The sequence below is a fragment of the Harpegnathos saltator genome, unplaced genomic scaffold (assembly GCF_003227715.2).
Source record: "Harpegnathos saltator strain DR-91 unplaced genomic scaffold, Hsal_v8.6 scaffold2, whole genome shotgun sequence".
NCBI classification, from domain to species: Eukaryota; Metazoa; Arthropoda; class Insecta; order Hymenoptera; family Formicidae; genus Harpegnathos; species Harpegnathos saltator.
The window spans coordinates 57,501-80,857 of record NW_020229983.1 but is presented as its reverse complement, the minus strand read 5'-3'; the positions used below and the strand labels follow the sequence as shown (position 1 = coordinate 80,857).

The 23,357-nt window shown below is 32.1% G+C and overlaps 1 protein-coding gene across 2 annotated transcripts in view; it reads right to left on the bottom strand.

Moving 5' to 3' along the window:
• Nucleotides 1-834: 834 nt before the first annotated feature.
• Nucleotides 835-23,357, bottom strand: part of LOC105190940 (putative inorganic phosphate cotransporter) — a 23,207-nt gene continuing 684 nt past the window's right edge. Inside the window, exons 2-6 of one of the 2 annotated variants that reach the window (XM_025297942.1) lie at nucleotides 8,392-8,633; nucleotides 7,535-7,603; nucleotides 5,998-6,221; nucleotides 1,480-2,371; nucleotides 835-1,372 (exon numbers count right to left, since the gene is read on the bottom strand). In XM_025297942.1, the coding sequence (XP_025153727.1) occupies nucleotides 1,035-1,372; nucleotides 1,480-2,371; nucleotides 5,998-6,221; nucleotides 7,535-7,565 (1,485 nt within the window). In that variant the 5' untranslated portion in view covers nucleotides 7,566-7,603; nucleotides 8,392-8,633 and the 3' untranslated portion in view covers nucleotides 835-1,034. The remainder of the gene's footprint in view (nucleotides 1,373-1,479; nucleotides 2,372-5,997; nucleotides 6,222-7,534; nucleotides 7,604-8,391; nucleotides 8,634-23,357) is intronic. The other variant, XM_011153980.3, reaches the window with a different exon arrangement.

Genomic DNA, 23,357 nt, shown 5'->3' with positions numbered 1-23,357 from the left:
CTATAACTCGGAAAATACTCAATAAAATATAACTTATTTATAATGTTTTGAAAAGCTCTCGAGATGAGCTATAAAAATATGAAATGAAAAATAGAGAGTTCTATTTAAAAAAACGAAATTGAACTCCGTATGACCTTGGAACGTTCACTCAAGGTCAATCCAATGACACCACCTTATGCCCTCCCTCGAACCAAATAACTTTTGTCTGAAATATTTCTTTCTAAAATGCATAGTTTATGAAATATTCGACCGTTTCCAGACTTTTGGTACACATCCTGTATACTGAGATATATGTAAAAAGGTATCAGCCGGTTTACGTAGAAAGAGAACAGACTGAACAATAAATTACATATTCTCAATGTGGGAGGAAGAAATTGAGACATTACATTGTCTGCTCAGATAGAAAGACAACAGGTGAAAGACGTCAAACAAATTATTATTGTATAATATGTATTAACGAACTTGCAATGCATATCGGTAACTGCTTCATACGTTACCACACGTTAGAAAAATATAAAATATAAAATTTTGATTCTTTTGTCATAAATATGTTCTTCAATATGTAAAGATTAATATAAACCAAATATCATTACAATAAATTACTTAGTTTCAAAATTACATTATTTAATATCACGCTATAAAGCACATTTTCCTAGGAAGATGCTACCGAGCTGCTGATAGGTAATCCGCGAGATGGTTTCGAATGCATTCGAATAGTTAATAATAATACGATATCAGTATATACTTAATAATAATTTATATAATAAGTATTATTTACAATTATTATAATCCGTAATTACTAATTCTTTTAAAACGCCAAATAAAAGTGGTAAGTTGTACGTTTTGTGGATATGTAATGATATTGTTCACAAAAATATGCATGTAACAATTCTTTACATCAAGCATTATCGCATGTCATTTAAGATGAAAGAAAACAGATGAAAGAAAACCACTAAATATAACATTATTATGATAATCAATGTGATATATGTTACAATTATTAAAATACATTCAAATAAAATAACAAAGGATCATTACGTTGCAGTTTTATTCGATTTCTTTGGTGCCTCGCCCTCTGTTTTGCGCCATCGTCTTTCCCGATCTCGTATGACGAACTCGGGGTCATTCCAGTATTGAACTTCGCCGCTAGCGAACAAAACGAAAATTAGATTCGTTACGATGAAGACACCAAAGACGATCCAGAAGACGAGTTGCCATTGACTTAAAGTCTCGTCAGGAGTAAGCACAGAAACAATATATGGCGTTATAATGCCAGTGACAGCACCAATTCCATTGACCATCGCCATTAGAGTGCCAGAATAATTAGGACTAAGGTCCAGCCCATTGACTTTCATTCCAGGGTAAAAAGTTCCTACAAATAAATATTAGGATTTCTATATATACAAAACAATAATAGTCCTTCTCTTTTTTGTAAAGAGCGGGAATTCCTTATATATCAAAAGATATGCAAATACACACCCATCAAAGTCATGCCAACGGTGAACATAATGACGACTACCGTTCGATCGCATTTACTATATGAGGCAGCAATGATAAATGCTCCTGGGCCCAACGAGGCAATTGTCGTGCCGAGTTTTCGCACATTCGTACATGACATAACACCTTTGGTGATCATCCAATCAGCCAGCCAGGATGTTAGCAGACTACTGAACCACATCATAAGATACGGTAACGACGAATAAAAACCATTACTTTTAATGGAGTAATGAAGTACATTGCTCATATATGTAGGCAGGTCAGTTACCATAGTGAAAAAGCCCCAGTCGTGGCCAACCTGGGCGGCGACTAGTGCCCAAAGTGGTACAGACTTCAGCATATGTCGCCATGGTACTGACGGTGGTTTTTTATGAGTATGCTCGCTCATACGCTCATGTAAATACTTTACTTCCCGTTCGGAAATGAAGGGATGCTCATACGGATTGTTGTAGCAGGTTAAAACCCATATAATAAACCACAGCACGCCCAGTGCACCGAACACATAAAATACAACTGGCCATGAATAGTAATGAAGAATCAGACCAGATATCAAAGTACCGAACACCGTGCCGAGTTGAGCTCCAGCGAACACCAATGAACCAATTAACGATCTTTCCTCTGGCGGTGTCCATTGTGCAAGCATAGCGTTCAATGCTGGAAAGGTCGTACCCTCACCTAGTCCCATGAGAATCCGCAAAACGATTAAGGCGGTTGCTTCTCCCCACTCAACTGCTACCGGTGTCAGTAGTGTGAATATTGCAGTAGATAGTATTCCAAGGCCGAGGGAGTACTTGCCACCAAATCTTTCAGCTAACATTCCGCCTGGCAGATGCGTAATAACGTAACCCCAGTAAAAGGATGACAGAATGATGCCCTGTTTACACAATAAAAAGTTTCAATACAAATAAAAATAAACATATAAAAATATTTCATTTAATTTTTTATATTACTCTAGAAAAATCTAAGTAATATGAGCTTAATAGAATAACACAGATCAAAGTAAATAGATAGATAACAAGATCAAAGTAAAGTCATAATTTTATATTTATCTTGAAACTAAAGAATTTTTAACAATATTTTTCAAAATGAAAAGTAATTTGGGTGATGCATTAAAATATTTTATTTTGTATACAGGATGTTAGAAAAGTCTGGAAACGGTCAAATATCTCGAAAACGAAGCGTTTCTGAGAAAAATATTTCGAACCAAAGTTGTAGAGTTTTAAATGTTCTATTGAATAATCATATTCGTTTGATCTTGAGTGAAGAAGTCAAGGCGAGGTCAAAGCCAACATAATTTTTTTAAATGGAATACCCAATTTTTTATCACACAATATTGAAGATGATAGCGAGATGTTTCCAAAACACTACTTGATAACCTATTTCTGTTGAGAATTGTCTGAGTTATGAGCTTTTTACGGTACCGTCAGCATTAGTATTATCCAGGATGTACCACGTGGAGGTCGCATGGTCGGACTTTGCACCCCTATATATGTATGCGCGCGCGTGCGCGTGTGTGTGTGTGTGTGTGCGCGCGTGTGTGTATGTGCGCGCGTGTGTGTATGTGCGCGCGTGTGTGTATGTGCGTGCGCGCGCGCGCGCGCGTGTGTGTATGTGTGTGTGTGCAGCAGAAATAAGGACCCCGCGGTTCGTCTCTCCCGCAATATTTAATTATTTCAAACCCTCTCTGCTGTGTGTGTATATGTATGTAGACGGGTTTTTATTGAATTACTTACTGATTTTTGGAAATTTCAAAATCATCAAATTAACAAAAATCAGGGTGTTATTGTAACAATATATTCTTGAGACTAAATAAAGCAAGAAAGTCTAGTACCATTTTTTCTTCCGACAAATAATTAGCAAGATATCGTAAGTTAAATATTGAAAAAGTTATCAAGTTTTCCTCAAATATCTCAAAAAATATTAGACAAATAAAAAAATGTTTAGACAAAAGTTGTTCAAATTAACTAGTAGAAAAAAACAGTCTAATAAAAAATAAGGGTTCCCGTTTAAAAAACGCAAGTTGACCTTCAAATAACCTTGAAAATAGAGGTCAAGGTCAAAGTCAAGGTTATCATAAGGTAGCTCACTTAAATCCCTACAACTTTTATTCAGATCGTTTTCCTTGAAACTTCAATACTGAAGAGTTATTTGGGGTGGGACACCCTGTATAGGGTAAAATGGGACACCCTGTGGATTGGGCATAGCCATAGGGTGGATTGCATTTAAAACATCGTCGGGTAAAGTTTTATAACTTTGCTCGTATTTATGCAAAGTACCATTAGCCTTTGATTTTTGCCACTCGCATTACGGAGCCTTCAGGACAGAGCTGATGTTGCGGATTTTTCGTAAACGAGTTGTAATAGTAAAAGGTAATTCATATCGCATCTCGCAATCTTTCTACCGAATCAAAATTTCTTCGAATCGCAAGACCATAGTAGGGGGTAAGTTTGTCAATCATCTTCGCTGTCAGCTTATTTTTGCCTCCAATGCCTTTGTGATTTTTTTTGCATTGTCGAAGTCGCCTGCCTACTCGCTTCTGAAATCCTTTTTCCTCATTTGCACTTTTTCTCCGTATAGTTTCGATTCAACAATACCTTTATATGTTTTCGAATCGCCGTCGCCGATATAGTCGGTATATCTCACATTGTACTGTTCCTCCGATTTTTTGAATATTTCTACGACGACGTCTATTTCCATTTTGTCTGTTGAACCTTGATGATTGAGATGGCAGTTGTTTTCATGTTCTTTCTTCCAATCGGCGTACTCCTCGCTGCCTTCCTTCTTTGCCCATACTTCACATTGTTTGCAATAAGACGATTTCACATTGATGTCGATGATTTTTTTTTTTAATGCACGCCTGTAAGACTGGAAATGCCGAACAAAGAAGAAAATCCACGCTTGTGCCACGTTCCATCCTCCGAAACAGTTAATTCGATAACATTTTCTTTTTCTTCTTCCAAGCTTGTTCGTAATTGCTCTTCTTCGACTGCACTCCGCATAGATACTTCAGCGGCCGCCTTAGATGCTGTGTAAATATTTTTTTGGATTTTGTTGTGCGTACTCTGAGCGACAGGAGGAGAAAAGTCCATTAAACCGCAAAATTTGCATTTACCATTGACCCATGGCCTAAACACTGCAGCGCAAAAGCAAATCGATGATTAATTTCATACGCCGAACTAATTTTCGGGCACGAAAGAATTCCAGTTGGCTGACAATCTTTACACAACACCAAAATCTTGAAGCCCAGCCCTCGCGTGCTTTTCGTTTGAAATCGAACGTTACCGCCACATTGTTTGCACTTTACAAGCTGCGAAATTTCAGCAAACATCAAATTGAAGTTCAAAATTCTGTAATTCAAACTGTCGTTTTCAGGTATAAGTATATCGCTGAGTCCCTACAGTTTCTTCGTCGAGTTTTCGGTCGTTACGGTTTCACCTTCGGTTTGCCACCTATTGGGCGGCATTTTTCGCTTGCGCGTAAAATCTTTTTGAAATTTATTCTCTCGCTGTGGCTCTCGAGAACTTTTACACTTATTCATCGTGACACGTGCTCAAAAAAACTATAAGAAACGGTAATCGTTCGTATCACGCAACGGACGCCAACTAATGACTAAACAAATGAATAAACAAAATAAATAACAAATGAATAAACGGCTTGAGAACAGCTTGAAACAATGCTTATAGAGCCATCTATTAGAAAATACCTATATTTCAATCTCAGAGATAAGTTATATTGTAATAGGATAAAAAAACCATTGTATATAAGAGTCCAATCATTCTATCTGCGCGCCGCTTCAGAAAGGGCAGGCGCACACTTCTGCATTGCCCGACAAAATGCGTTGTAATTTCTTTATTTATTGAAATTTCAAAAAACGGTTTTAGAACAACATTCTTGAAGATTCAAACTGTCGAAAAATGCATAATACAAAAAATCGATTTTTTGAAACTGATAAACGTATATGCCCCCTTAAGTAAAATATAGATTTTTTCTTTTAAAGAGATTCCTAACTTACCTACAAGATTTAAACTAAATTAATATTTTACATTTACGTAATTCCTCTATTATCTCCAAGTGATTAATTTTTATTTTTGATATTAAAGTATGCATGGTTATCAGCAAAAAAAATAACCTTCGTAGTATTAAACAATTATAAAAACATGAATTCAAAATATGTTTTTAATGGGATGAAAAATTAATTTACTGTTCTAAAAAGTAACTATCAATAAAGAACTATTACTATAAAATATAACTATTTTTAAATAAAAATATAAAATATTATAAACATAACTATTATAACTATCCTAAGTATGGAAATAAAAAGCGATTTAAAATGTATTAAAAATTAAAAATTAAAAAGTCAAAAATAATTCACATTTTATTACATGTTTATATCTTTGAACCGGAAATGTTTGAACTTTACTATATATTTCAATGACTAAATAATAAATTTAACTAAATATTAAACTTTAATAAATTTTAAATAAGTCGTTTTTTACATACCGTTGTCTCTCCTTTCCAATGATATCGTTTAGAGGTGATTATTTTTTCTTCATCTTTAACGTCGTCCGGTATTGGACAAGTATTATCTGAGTTGCTATGAGTTTTATTATCTACCACGGTCATTTCCGTTATTGCGATCGAAAGACAAACTCTCATACTATACGCGTTCAGTACAGCTAAAACTCCCATAACAGCGAACACCCATCGTTGCGGAACTCGGTTGCCTGTAATCATAATACAGCAAATTATATTAATAATTTATATTTTAAAGTTTATTCCATTGAAATTTATTGGAAAGATTTAACTATAATGATTGCAATTCACTTCTTTGATGCACATGAACAATATTTACTATGATCATTTCTAATTTCAACATTTTGAAACAATAATGGATAAATATTGTAGCAAATACTTAATTTTCAAATGTCTTAACCCTTTCGTGCCTGGTGAGACATATATATCCCAGAACTTTAAAAATTCATATCTCCAACAAAACTAAAGATAGGGATTTCTTCTTGAGCTGATTTTAAAGAGGAAAGATAGGATTCTTCACACAAAAATCAACACCCTTGTTAGTTTCATCTTCCAATCTGCATATCTCGACAAATACTCGTAAAATAGGATAAAAGTGAAAAATATATATATATATTCCACAAAAATTAAGATAGCAAATTCTTCTTAGACTCATTTTGAAGGTCAACGTAAGTGCTATATGAAACAAAATTGCTACTTAATTTCAAAATGGCGGATTCAATATGGCAGATCAAAATGTGAAATTTTTTTGAATTCGAGTAAAACTCATTTTTCAAGGGTTTTTTGAGTCACTGATAACGAATCTAAAGTTAAAATTTTCAGATTTAATATAGTCATATCTAATATTTTATTCACATTTCGTAAAATTTTTTGAAACACGGAATGGGATAGAGTAGAACTTTACACTTTGTGCATAAACAAACCGTTCTTCTTTCTTTTCCATTTATTGAACACAAACGACTCGTAGTCATGTATTTGATTCTTCAGGCATATATATCCCTGTATTTTTCTAACATCATCGAGTGCTGATATTTTTTTGTGTCCTTGAAATAAAAGTCGACGTCCTTTGTGTTTTCGAGAACTATATCCATCGATTAGTTGTTTTGCCAATTTGAGGCGGAAATGTACAATAGTTGCTCTTGAGCAGACACTTTTTCTTTAATCTTATACAATGTAGGCGTTTACAATTGCTAAATCAATCAAATAATAAAAAATTCTATGCCACCACTTAGTTGCGCGTCTACCAATAGCATATCGCTTTTTCAATTGATCGAATCGATCCACACTTTCCATGATTTTATTATAGGTCACAACAGTAGATGAACAAGTTGTAGCAATTTTTGTACCGTTCCTATTTTTTCTTTATACTTCTACTACATCTTTTAGATTATGCGCTGTGGTCAAGAGCTTCTTATCACAAGCTTCACAAGGCTATTCAAAAGCTTCTTATCTATCCACTTTATAGCTGCGACATTTTTTTTTACTTGAAATCATAATCACTTACCTCTTTGCATTTTAATTTTTGTTTTTATCATGACAGATAACCCAACTCGATTGCTTCTAATTGTTTCCACTGAAAAAATTCCCTTCTTATAGAGCTCAGATACAAGATTGACCGCAGTGAAGAAATTGTCGAACGCAACAAGTGTTCCGGTTTGTTGTAAATCGTTCATAAGGTTGAAAACAACACGTTTTTCTAAAGTATTATTAGAATTTGCATTTGATTTTCCTGTATAAATTTCGAATTTCGATACATAACCGGTTTCGGAATCTGCACGACACCAAACTTTGTAGCTTCTTCTTATCATAGGCATATACTGCTTTAGTAATGAACGTCCTTTGAAAGGAATCATAGATCCATCTACTGAAGCGAAAGTTGAAGGCTTGCAAACCTTTGCACTATTATCGATTACACCTTCAATGAGAGGTCTTGTGTAATTTATAGTGACTCGGGTTATTTTTCGGGAGTTGAAGTGTGTTATTATTGATATGAATCATTTTAGTAATTTTGTCGAAACGATTACGCATCATAGTATTCGCAATAACGTTTATCTTTAGAGCAGGATCAGAACCTCAGTAATGCCTTACTCTTCGCAACTTCTCATATAAATAATAATCATATAGATAATCATATAGATAAATGCCCATAAAAATTTGAATTCCAATCCAGGCTTTCAATTCCGAAGCAGTAATATCAGTCCATTTCTCCAAATCTTAAGACGTGTTCTTTCTCGTTTGTACGGATTGCGAGTTTGAAAGCTTCTGCGAGGCATATTTATTAGTTTCAAGTACAATTTCCTCCACTAACTTGTCATCAAATGTGCATGAGAAGAAGTATTTATACGAGTTATTATCACCTACGTTTATATTTACTTTCGCTTGTCTTGCAGTTTCATTATCGAAGAAAACCATATCTTGCGACCATCCTACATGCGTAATAATTTCATTATTATTTTCATCATCGTCTTGCTCTGATTCAGACTCACTGTCAGAGACTGTCAGCTTGTACCACTGGTACAGGTAACATTGCCTCTCTCTGTAGTCGCCATGCGTTCGGGATAGTACTAGAGATGTCGCTTCCAAACGACATCTCTTAACGTTATCTGGGGAGAGGATGGAACTTATTATGTAAACGGAAAAATATGATGTCAGTAAAACCATTTTCATTTCCGCTATAATTAATAAATTATATAAGAAGATTCTACAAGAAGAGTATCAAAACGCTGTAAGTTTCTCACAGAAATATTTAAATAATCATTCAACTTTAGTTACTTAAGTATAGTTTACTTATACATTATTACGTATATACTCATATATTACTCGTATATACTTATTATTTAATTATATACTTAAGTATAGTTTAATAAAATGGAATTTTAATAAAATATTTAATAAAACGATAATGGAATAATTATTTGCAAATGATATTGCAATGATAAATTTGTTAAATTTCAGGTTGATATCTATACTTTATTAAAAGTAACAGTTTGAAAAAGCGCGGGTAAATTGGTAGCTCGGCTAGAGATGTAGAGGCGCTGCGAGAGCCGGCGAGGCGCTTCACGACAGAAGAAGTAGCAAGAATGGCGAAAGAGACGCGCCGTACAGATAACATTCCGAGAGATCTGTGCTATTAAAACATTTAAACCAAAGAAGAAAAGAGGAGTGTTCTTAGTTTCCTACCGCCGAAAAGAAAACATACTTTTTAGGCAGCTTTACTTTACATGATATAGTTAAATATTATAGGAAAGAAGATTATAATACAAGTACAATTCAATTTGTGTTTCAAATTCAAAGAATCGTATTGATTCGATAATTGAATTCAACAAACTTATTGATTCAAATACTAGTCCGTTTGGATTATTCCAAATAACAAAGAACAATAAGTAAAAAGGGCAGATTTTAGCCCATCGTGGGGAATGAACAAAACATCCCAGATAGCACAGAGGTGAATGGAAGTTCATAAGGAATTCATTGTAAAGAATACTTGCAGAATAAATAAAGTGAATATCTGAAAAATATTTAATAAATTATCTACAATTAAGTTCAGCTTGAAGTATACCTCAAAAAGTCATTATAATGAATACTTCGTGCAATATTTATAGAAAAGTACGGAAAAGCGTTGATTGGCTGTTCGAATCACGCATTCTCCGTCCGGCACGCTCATTCCCGTATCGTGATCTCATCCTTAGAACATAGCCTCCATAACGCATATATAAATATACCAATTATTTTGTACAAGGCGTTATCTACGTTATCCAGTATTTCATGTAGTGATTCAGTTACTTTTTCTATTTCCGAGATCTGATACTGAATAACTTGAGTACCCAGACAGCACCGGACATCCAATGGATGTACGTTTCACGTCCAATTTATGTCCGTATGTCCGATTTACGTCCGTGGACATAAATAATATTACATTAATATTATTTATTCCGTATTTCGAGATTTTATAGGAACCGTGAAACGGCGCGCGCCTAAACATGTCACGTTATTTTTTATGTATTTGCTACATTATTATTCACATAACGTTATAAAAATTCATTCTTATCAATAAAATATATATTATTATTTCTATCAAGTTTGAAATCAATCGTCTGCTTAGTTTCCGAAAAAAAAATTCGTGAAAATAGCTTATTTTTCTAGCCTACAGATAGGATTCTCTCCTTAATCGACATTTCTGCTAAGGAGAAAAGAGGAAAGCGCGATACATGGTTATTAGAGCGAGCGAGACATCTATAGAGATAGCGCGGTGTCTCTATAACTGTCTCACTCATATTCCTTGCATTCAAGCGTAGAGTGATTGAGACAGTTATTGGGGATACCCTTAACCGTACCACGTGTTAATGCTTTCTCTCTCGATCGTGCGACGTGCGATAAAGATACAACATCGGAACGTCTTCCACCACTTTTCCTTCCTCACTTCTCTCGCACTGTACAGTACGCCCATATGCGTTTGTAACATGAATTAATATGTTAACATGCGTAAAAAAATAAGAATTGAGATTGTGTATGATTAATATCATAAAGATTATATATGATTTATATCGATATATAAATATATGATAATAAGATGATATTTTGTACTCAAAATTATTTGTCCAAAATATTTCAGCGTTACGTTAGTATTTATTTATACTCCAGCAGACGTTTTTTAGTGCAATATATGTACATGTGTTGCATTTAAAGTATGCGTGACGTACGTATGCATACATGCATTCACACATACACACACACACACACACACACACACACACACGTCATACGCAACAGAGAGAATCTCAAAGCATATGCTTAAACATTTTTCAATCGCGGTACGTTTCTGTATGAGAGAGATGTACGAGAGAGAAAGAGAGGGAATGTGTTCGCTCCATCTTGCTCTGACTTGGAACGTTGTCGAGACTGTGCTTCTCGACACACGGCCGAGACTGATGTTTCCCTCTCGGCGTGAATCCAACGAGATGATCAATAGTAATCGATTTCGACGAAACATGTTACGTTGATAGATTTGCATGACAAATTAACATTGCATATAAAGATACGGCGTAGTGTTTGCAAGAAAATAACGATTAAAAATCGCGAGTTCTTCATAAACTAAATGAAGGAAGAATCAGTTTCTCAGAGAGCGTATGGCTTGGTGGAAGCGCGCTAGATTCACGTCGTTGACGTTGGTGGTTCGCGTCCTGGCGGTCAACGTTGCCTTTTTTCTGGACAACTTCTTTTTTCATTTTTTAGGAAAATGCACGTATTACATACAACATACACGTATCAAAATCTATTTTTTTTTATTTTTTAAGAAAATACATGTGTTGCATACAACATACGCGCATCACAAGCATTGCACGTTTCGTCGATGACACTCCGTCTATCCGTTTAAGGCTCCGCACGCTTGGTTTGTTTCAACGAGCCACGTGAGAGAGAAACAGAGAGAGAGAGAGAGAGAGAGAGAGAGAGAGAGAGAGAGAGAGAGAGAGAGAGAGAGAGAGAGAGAGAGAATATGTTCGCTCCATTTCGCTTTGTCTCGATACGTAGCCGAGGTTGATGTTTGTCTCCCGGCGTGGATTCGACAAGGAGATGACCAATAGCAATCGATTTCGACCAAACTCGTTGCGTCGATAGACTTGCATGACGAATTAACATTGCATACCGATCGACGTTATCTTTTTTTCTCCATTTATTTCTTTTTTTTTATTTTACGTGGAGAAATCCTCACGAACACCCCAGCCCCTTTCTGGGGTAGTGCCGGACTCTTATCAGCTAAAACCTCACGGTGACTTACCTCTGGCGCGATGTTTGGGAGGCTCTCCCGCGCCATGTATAATTTTTATTTACATAGGACATATTAATTTTTTTTCTGTAACTATTATATATACAATTACAGTTATAAATTGAAAATATATTTACATATATTCCAAAAAGAGAGATATTATTAACGTCAATAATAATCAGCAATTTTTTGCAACTTATAGTTTACGTCATTTCATAAAAAATGTTTGTAAGTGAAATATATACCTATTTGTATGTATTTGCATGTATATTCTCTACATTTTTATAAAAGGAGTGTTTTTTTGTGAAGAGAGCCTATGTAATTTATGAAGTTATGATGTATAACGTAAGATGCAGAATCGTTAAACATACAAAATTTTGAACTCGAAATAAAATATTCCATTTGTTGGCATAAATAAATATGACTTAAAGATCGCAATCACAGTTGAAACAATTGCATAAATCTTAGGCTAGCAGGACTCGTCACGGTGAACATATACAGTACATATACAGGGTAGGGCCCTTAAAATAGGCCACCTGAATAACTCCCACAGTTTTCGAGATAGAAAAAAATGCTTGATATAAAAGTTGTAGAAAATCGAATAACGGACTTGATGGTGATCTTGAATTTGACCTTGGCCATGACCTTCAAGGTCATTTGGAGGCCTTGCGTTTCTTAAATGGGAATCCTTATTTTTTATTACACTGTTTTTTTTACTAATTAATTTGAACAACTTTTGTCTAAAACATTTTTTTATTTGCCTAATATTTTTTGAGATATTTGAGAAAAACTTGATAACTTTTTCAATATTTAGCTTACGATATCTCGCTATTTGTCGGAAGAAAAAGTGGTACTAGACTTTCTTGCTTTATTTAGTCTCGGGAATAATTGTTACAATAGTGCCCTGATTTTTGTTAATTTGGTGATTTTTAAATTTCCAAAAATCAGTAAGTTAACGAAAGTCAGGGTGCTATTGTAACAATATATTCTTGAGACTAATAAAGCAAGAAAGTTTAACACGACTTTTTTTCCGACAAATAATTAGCGAGATATCGTAAGTTAAATATTGAAAAAGTTATCAAGTTTTCCTCAAATATCTCAAAAAATATTAGGCAAATAAAAAAATGTTTTAGGAAAAAGTTGTTTAAATTAATTGATGAAAAAAGATGGTGTAATAAAAAATTAAGACTTCTATTTAAGAAAAGTAATAATTAGTGAATATCTCGAAAGTGGTGCCATTTATAAACAAAATAGTATAATTGTTTCATGTCCTCCTTAAAATCATACAACTTTTGTCCGAAATATTTTTGCTGAAAATACTTCGTTGAAGAATTATCGAGGTGCGTTTTTTAAAATGGGACATCCTATATATCCCCTTTGAAATCATACAACTTTTGTCTGAAACATTTTTCCCTAAAATATCGCGTTTACAAAAGAATCGGGTAGTACGGATGGTCTGTGACACCGTGTGTATTCTTTGTTATAGTAAATTTTACATAAAAAGAAAACACCTTCAACTATTAAATCAAAAATAATTCTATTAAATCAAAAATTTAAACTGTCTTCAGTTAATCTGGCTAATACACGAGTTTGCAATAGTTTCAAAGTTTACGCAAAAGCTTCCCGAGTCATTCGATTATTGGATGATAGATTTTCGGATTAGGAAACGTGTTCCCCGGGTTTTAGACGAAAACTAATGACGGCATCATATTCAGCGGATCAAAATCCTCTGGAAATGATATGTTTTGTCTGTTCCCCACGATGGGCCAGAATCGGCCCTTTTTACCTATTGTTCTTTGTTTAGATACAATAAAATTTATTAAATCTAAAGAAATCGTTCTCTCAGTGTATTCATTACAGTTTAGTGAATCGCGAACTCAACTGAAATTCCTTTACTTCTTTTAGTATTGTTAAGAAACAGTGTTGCTTTAGTTAAATGAACAATTACTGATCTTGCCTTCGTTGGCTGGATCATCTTACTATAAAAAACTTACTATAACTTCAAGAAGATGTATTTGAAATGGAAAGTATTTGTAGTGTTTTAGAAAAAATCTAAAGAAGGACTATAAAAATATGCGATAAAAAATAAAAGTTCTATATAAAAACTTCAAGATAACTTTATCCTGTTCCTGACGACCCAAAATCAAACTGATAAGATCAGTAAATAGATTTTTTCAAATTCTACAACTTTTATCTAAAATAGTTTTCGATAAAACTTATATTTTTCGAGATAATTCGAGATCCTGATATTTTTTCCTTATCCTGTATAAGGCGTGCATTATATAACAGTTACATTATTGAGTAAGAAATTACAATTAACTTATAGTTACTACTAACTAGTAAAAACTAGTACAACTAACTAATATGTTACATGTTACATAGTGCTTGCTGAAAATTGATAAAAACCATGAAAAAGTTTTATCTTTAACTTTTTCGTTATTGATGTAATCTCTTAATCTTGTTAAATTACGTTCTGGTATCTAGGTATCAAACAATGACTTTTTTCTTATTTTTGTAACTATATGATCGATATATATTGGATAACAGCGAAATACGTAAAAAATACGAATGAGGTGTAGATAATTGTATGTCGTAGCATCCGATACTGATAAGAGATAACCATACGATTAGCTGTTTTCTATGCCAGCGGTTTTCAACGTGGAGTACGCATTGAGACTTTGAGGCTACACGGTAAAATTTTTACGGATACAGTGTGATAGTAACCATTTCACTGATTACCCAATAAAATATTCATAATTTTATCAAATTTGTTAAATCGTTTATATCATTTTTTATATTTACCGATATATATAATTTATGAATACAAAATTCAATGTATGTATGTATGTACACATTCTCAATTTAAGCGTAGTGCGGCGAGACATAAGAATGGCGAGGAAAAGAACTACACGTATGCTTACTTAAGCTCGCATCGATATATGTAGCCGCTAAGTATCTGCGATTACAATGACGAGGTTATTTCATAACACAAAAGAAATAGCTTATATTGAAACCATAAAAAAAATCTGCAAGAAAAAATAAATCGAAAAAGAGAAAGCTGTAGAAATCGATAGGATCTACATTCATTGAACCAAACATTTTCTTCTGCGTATCGTGGAAAAAATATCGGAAATCTGTCGTAATCAGTGTGATATTAACGATAGAAGAAACTCAAATTTCTCTATCGTATAACTATAAAAAGAAATTCGTTGTCAATCGTGCACCACGAATTGACATAAAATTGATCACTAAATATAATTATGATAAAAAGCGCGTCGTAATCGTGAAGCTATTGAAGGATAAATATTTTTCTATCGCATAATTACAAAGAACATAACACATGGCGAAATATTTCGCACACATATGTCTTCAATTTTCTAATAAGATATTTATGAATGAGGAACATAAATGATCAATCATGAATTTATGATAGATTTCCGTTAAGCAGAGGTCTAATCTAAGCTCCCGTGGTTTGGAAATGACAGATATTTTTGGTAACAAAATAATTTTATCTCAGAAACATGTGAATGGAATCTTCTCAAACAGAATATCAGGTTGTAATCGTTGTTTCGTGCTGCTAAAAATATTTGCAAAAAAAACATTTCCCAATAAACATCGGATAACAATAATATATTACAATTTCCCACTCAACAGTATAATTATTATATGACGCGTGTGTTATATAAAATAGTTATATTGTTAAACGAGGAATTATAACATTGATATTATGTTACTGTTACTTACGAGTACGTACAAAGAACATTCGCGAAGTGTGTGTCTCCGATTTCAACGAAATTTAGCATATTTATAGAATAGTCAAAAATAAGAGACCCATATTTTTTATCGGCAATGGTTCAGGTTTAAGGGATGAAACTGCCCCTCAAAGTTTCATCCCTTTTATGCTGTCTCGATAATTATTGCAGATAGAAAAAAACTTTTTAAACAAAAATTGCAGTTTTCTATAAAAAATAAAAAATAGGCCGATTAAGATAAAAAATATTTATAACAATTAACAAAATAACCATGTCTTATGGGTGGATGGGTGGATGTGTGTGTGTATGTCAGCAGAGATAAAGACTCTGCGGTTCGTCACTCCCGTAGTATTTAATGACTCCAAACACTCCCTGCTGTATGTGTGTATATGTGTGTGCGCGCGCGTGCGTGTGTATGTGGACGGGTTTTTACTGAATTAAGTGTTCAAATTGTCTTCCGTCTGCTGCTTGACAATGACTCAATCATAGATGAAATTCATTTAAAACGTTTCGTCTTATTTCTGGTGAGATAAGATTTATTTGGTGCTGTATGCATTCCTTAAGATCTGCCAAGTTAGCAGATTTCGATGCGTATACATTGTTTTTAACATACCCCCATAAAAAGGAGTCTAATGGAAAAAGATTTGGTGATTTAGAGGGCCACTCTATTTCTCCATGTCTTCCTATCCATCGGTTTGGAAAAGTATCAGTAGAAACACACACAGCAGAGAGGGTTTAGAGTCATTAAACATCGCGAGAGTGACGAACCGCAGGGTCCTTATCTCTACTGACACACACACGTATATACACACACACACACAGGGGTGCAAAGTTCGACCATGCAATTTCCACGCGGTACATCCTGGATAATATTAATGTTGGCGGCACCGTAAATTCTAAAGTTCATAACTCAGACAATTCTCAACAGAAATAAGTCAGTAGTGTAATTTGATGATTTTCAAATTTCCAAAAATCAGTAATTTAACAAAAGTCAGGGCGCTATTGTAACAATATATTCTTGAGACTAAATAAAGCAAGAAAGTCTAGTATCACTTCTTCTTCCGACAAATAGTTAGCGAGATATCGTAAGGTAAATGTTGAAAAAGTTACCAAGTTTTCCTCAAATATCTCAAAAAATATTAGACAAATAAAAAAATGTTTTAGACAAAAGTTATTTAAATGAATTGGTGGAAAAAGATGGTGTAATAAAAAATTGCAGTTTCCATTCAAAATTTTTATGTCGATACCACTCATAATATCTATTTAAGCTAACAAGTAACCTTTATCAAGTGTTACACGCCGATTGTTTTCATCTTTTGAAATCTGATTCAGGAGTTAAAAAGAAGATAAAATGTGCAAAAAAATTAGCTCAATATTGTTTAGACCACTTATACAAAAGGTGCAAGTTGAGAAAATAAGGAAGATATGATACAATATTTCTCGCAAACAAGAGATTTTAAGGAGAAACTTCTGAAACAAAAATTGTTTGGTTTCAAAGGACATGTAAGATGATGATCTTTGTTTGACCTTGAGAGTCTCTTTGAAGGTCATGATGAGGTCATTACAAACGTTTTCGATAGAATCGCGAGATTTTATTTATGTCATAATTCTGTATGAAAAAGATAAGTAAACACACACACACACACACACATATATATATATCTTGAAATATAAGTAACTGTTTAAAAACATTATACATATTAATTTGTTTCATTTTTGGAATATTTTGTTAGCAATGTAATTCACGAAAACATAAAGAAAATATACAAAAAGTTATTATAAAATTATAATATTTATTATCAGTATATATGCGCGTAAAGCTAATTGTTACAAACAAAATTCGAGTCTTATATGAAAATAAGAAATCATCAAAGAAAACATTAAAATAAGAAAATATCGCTAAAAATTCTTATTTTAAAATATATCCCGGCCAATGAAGGCAAGAACAGTGGACGCATCAACATAAACGGTGGTAGCACAAGTCCTATGTACGTCTCCAGCGCACTAGTGCAGTGCTAGCAATAAAGTGAGCAGCGCGAGCCGATTTCAGAGGCAACGCCCGTGCTTCAAGAGGTAGTGGGGAAATTCTTATTTTGATTGCGCTGGAGACATACATAGGACTTGTGCTGCCACCGTTTATGTTGATGCGTCCACTGTTCTTGCCTTCATTGGCCGGGATATATTTTAAAATAAGAATTTTTAGCGATATTTTCTTATTTTAATGTTTTCTTTGATGATTTCTTATTTTCATATAAGACTCGAATTTTGTTTGTAACAATTAGCTTTACGCGCATATATACTGATAATAAATATTATAATTTTATAATAACTTCTTGTATATTTTCTTTATGTTTTCGTGAATTACATTGCTAACAGAATATTCCAAAAATGAAACAAATTAATATGTATAATGTTTTTAAACAGTTACGTAAGTGTTTAAACACTTACGTTTTAAACACTTATATTTCAACACAAAAGTTTTAAACACTTATATTTCAAGATATATATATATGTGTGTGTGTGTGTGTGTGTTTACTTATCTTTTTCATACAGAATTATGACATAAATAAAATCTCGCGATTCTATTGAAAACGTTTGTAATGACCTCTTCATGACCTTGAAAGAGACTCTCAAGATCAAACAAAGATCATCATCTTACATGTCCTTTGAAACCAAACAATTTTTGTTTCAAAAGTTTCTCCTTAAAATCTCTTGTTTGCGAGAAATATTGTATCATATCTTCCTTATTTTCTCAACTTGCACCTTTTGTATAAGTAGTCTAAACAATATTGAGCTAATTTTTTTTGCACATTTTACCTTCTTTTTAACTCCTGAATCAGATTTCAAAAGATGGAAACAATCGGCGTGTAACACTTGGTAAAGGTTACTTGTAAGAATGAAGCTTACAATTTTGATAAATATAGAATCTAACGAAATGAGTACACTTGAGAGAAAAATGTGACTTTACACTTAATCAATTAGGATTAAGATAAAGCTATCAATCTGATAATTCTTGTTGTTGTTATTACTTTATAATCAGATTAACTCGACAAAATTCCTTGAAATCTCGCTATTAGATTGTTTTAATCCATTACCATTCACAGCGGAAGTAATTAAACCGTATATTAATAACAAATTGCAATAGAACGCAATAAACTGAAAATCTTTAATATTTTTTTTAATATTTTGTAAGTAAACATTTTTCTAATTGAAATCTTCGATTAAAGTATATTTTTGCAATTATGCAATAATGTGTGTTTCTAAAATGGTCGCACCGACCTTCGTCAGTCGTTACTAACTACCGAGTCGTAGATTCTTCGATGTGCAATGTAGCGTGATAATCGTTAAATAACTCGTCGTGTTGACGACAATTGACATAGAAGCAACATGTAACAATCGCTTTTGCTTCATTAAGTATAAATCACTTACCACGTCATTAAGTTGGATGTTATCTTATCTCATAATACGCGGAAAGTACATGCTCGAGACTGCTGGAGTCTTACCGATAATTCTCTCTACTTCATAATTTATTAACCGCCACTTTGACATTGATTCTTCAAGAAGATAACGAGCAAGTCGATATGCTTTGTTTTCACCACGTATACACATATGCTCGTGCTCAATTTAAGTTCTGTAATCAGAACCTGCGAATGATCCCGGTTATTTCCAACAACGATGGTAGTTATGACCAGGTATAAATAAACATCATATAATAATTTTAAATACATACATAATAACAACGACGGAGTTCTACTTACACTTATGCCATCGAATCGAAATGGGTCGCATGAAATTATCGAAATTTATTAAGGATAGTATATCGTAAAAATTTCTGTCGTCGGGAAAAAAGCTGGAATATCGATATAAAAATTGTACATTAACGTTAAAGAAAACTCCAAATTTAAAATCTTCGCATGAATTTACCAATCATAAAATATCATTTCACACACATGCTTATATTTATTTAATATATTTAGAACTTTACGAAGAAGTGCAAAAAGTGCAAGACGCATGCCGGTCAATATTGTTAACATTTAGAAGATCGATAATCATATTTTCTCTTGTGATGAAGTGCATGAAAAATAATTCCATATAAATTTTGATCGAAATCGCGGTGATTTATATTTAATTTATTTCTAAATTTTAAAACGTAACAATTTTTATATATAACAGGTACATTCTTGATAAGAAATTTATATAAAATAAAAAAATTCGGTTGCGACTGAATCATCAAGTTCTTCAGCTATCAATTACTGTTGCTATTGTTATTAAACGTTAACCTCAATTTTAATATAAACAATTATAAAACATAAGAAAAGGATCAATAGAAACATATGTACAGCTTTTAGTAAGCGACACTAACGGTTAAAAATTTATGACTACGACTTTGCAAAATCATCATGATGCAGATATAAACAACGTATGTGGATATTTGAACACGAAATACATTTTTCTTGATTTAAATATTTCTTTTCTCTCTGAATTGGCGTTTGATTATGATTCTTATAATGTATGTTGCTAGATATACTTGGACTGCTAACTTGTCATCTTACTAATTTGAGCATGTTTGATTTTATGATTTTATTTAATATATTAAATTAAAATGTTTAATTTTCACTGAAAAAATCTTTCAAAAAAAAAACCGAAACATATATTTAATAAATAAATCCCGATTATACAATTTATTCTCAGACAATTTTACTTATTCATTACACTATAAGGGCCTTGCATAGACTCTTATTGACTGTTTTCTTAAATTTTATGATTATCTATTGATAGAACATTTTTTATTCTTTTGTTGTTATTTAATATTAGATTAACTCATTAAGATTGAACTGATTTTCCAAATATCGCAATTAAAGAATAAGATATATTTTCGTCATTCATGATATTCAAACCTACAAAATAATAAAATTGATCTCTAAACTAAATTACAATTCATCTATGACATTTCAAACAAAAATTTTTAAAAACTGTTCTCTATTTTTTACTATACTACTATATTTATTATACTACTATTACTATACTATTACTATATATAACTATATAATAATAGTATATAATATATAGTATATAGTATACTATAATAATATATAAATAATATATATATAAATAATATATAAAATATACTAGAAATGTGTGAACTATTCGAATTCGAATCGAATCGAATCGAATCTAATGTAATTCGATTCGATTCGAATCCGAATCCCTATGATTCGAATCCGAATAATTCGAATAGGAATCAAATACATTATCGTTTGCGTGCATCAGCTACAAAATGGGCCATCTGGGCCTATATGTTCGAATTCTTAACTTGTAATTAACTTAACTTATAATTAATAACTTAATTATAAATTACTTTAAATATTTAAATATATATTTTACTTTAAAATGATATTACAATATCAATATTCCGTTTCATATTAAAATCGTCCATCATTATTTGCATATTTAATAGTCATGTTAAATTTTTTAATGATTCAATTCGATGATTTCATTCGATTCGATTCGAATTCGAGTGAAATTTCATAGATTCGATTCGAATTCGAATTAAAAAAATGAGATTTGATTCGATTCGATTCGATTCGACATAAAAATGATTCGCACATCTCTAAAATATATATAAAATTATTTTTGAACCTATCTCCTACATAACGCACATAATAAGTCATGAAAAGTTTGACTCATTTTTATATTTAGACATAAATGCACGTCATCAGGCTTATTATGAAATTGTATTAAGACTAAATAAATATTCATCTCATGGAATATATTTTATGTCAATGTGTTTGTACATTTGTAAAAGAATTCGCAATTATGGTTTTTCATTGCCGAGATTTCATAACATACGATAATGACATTTCGACGATGATAAATATGCTTAGAATAATATTCTGAATTCTCTTTTATCGATAAAAGTGTTTCAAGCTTTCTGATTGGCTATAAGCTACTTTTAAAACCACTTTTATCGATAAAAGAAAGTTCAGAATACCAGTCTTAGTTTCTTATAGAAGAAGTAAAAGTGAACGTTCACCACTTGCGCAAACCTTACCAGTTTATTATGCAAAAATATAAAGGAAAAACGACCTTGACCAAGGCGTGACACGAGTATCAATTTCCGGAAGCTAATTGTTACACGGTCGCACTCATTCAAGGTTTAATATGATGATGAGAGGGGGCAAAGAAAAAGAAAAAATAAAAAAGTGTGGAAATAGGAAAAAGAGGAAAAAGGAATTTTTTTTCCAGTTACATGTGCAATAGCTAATCATTAGATGTTGTTTTCTGAATTTTTTGATTTTTCTAATATTTTTTTATACGTTTTGCTTTCTCGAGTAAGTGATATACATCGTAAGTAATATACAACTCGATCTATTCTACATCAATAATGTCATTCATTCCAAATTCGCTAAAAGGAAAAAATGAATTGTTGACAGTCCATACATACTTGCTTACCGATTATGTGAATGTCAGGAAATGCGCAAACGAACGAGTTTCAATTAATGTCAAGGCATTCTCGCTGCGATGAAACCAATGTGAAAGTTCGCTTAAGGCAGCAGCATAATTAAAATTTTCTAATAATGTTGCAAAATCAAACATGTACAAAATAATGATCCAAAAACAAGTCAACTACATTATCATACTATCGCTTCCAGCATTATATATAGAGTAGAATTTATTTCATACTGCAGACGTTTTGAAGTGCCATATAGACCAATTATAATCTTTCTCTAAGCAAAATAAAACGATTGTAGTATCAAGTGGTCCTATCAATCAAATTAAGGCTATACTATTTCTTCGCTGCAGTCATCTTTAATCACATCAAAAACAAGGGAATAAATCAAAAATTTGTACAGATTTGTACAAATTTGTACATATACAATCAATTGAATAGACTTCTAACTAATCCGAAAACTTTTCTTTCGTTTAAAGTAACAAATAAACAAAAAGTTAACTTGACATAGTCATATAAGATAGATTGGGAACGAAAGTTCATCATATTAATTTTATGGTTATTTATTGATTATTAAAATAAAAAAGATTTTCAAAATATTTTGAAAATATGCTCAATCGATTCCAGTATCATTTTATAAACATATTTTTTTATTTCGCAAGTGTTATTTTATAAATATATTTTTTTACTTCAACAAAAATCGTAGGAATTTTTAATATTTCTTTGTTTCTTTGTTGTATGTCTTTGAAGTCATTAATCAAGTCATTAATCAAGAAGAGTCATTAATCAAGAATTCTGAGAAACTAGAAGCATAACAATGAAATTCAAGATAATGTGTATCGCACATACTTAGTTTATCATGATTGATCATCATACATATTACGTATACTTTTGATTAATGCAATAAACGATGAGATTTTTATCATATCAATCTGTAAAGTACTTTAAAACTCGTCATGAATGAATGTATATTTGAGATATATAATACACTAATATACAATGTCTAAATAAAGCATTATATAAACAATAGAAATAGATCCTAATATATGAACAATATGTCAATAAATATTATAGAATATATAAAGAGATATTTATAATATATTACTATTTGTACAAAGTGTGTCCTTTCTTAAGTAACAATATTACACTTGAAAAATAAAAAAATACTTATTATATTACAAAATATTCTTTCATGTATAAAAAAATCTTTTTCTTGAAAATTAAAAAAAATATATATCTTTGCTTTCTCTTTTCCGCATTAATACACTTTTTCATATATATTGTGGAATCTATTTCATCGCGATTATTTTAATCCTATCGTATACTCGAGATTGCGAAATGCTTTTAATAATATTTAACA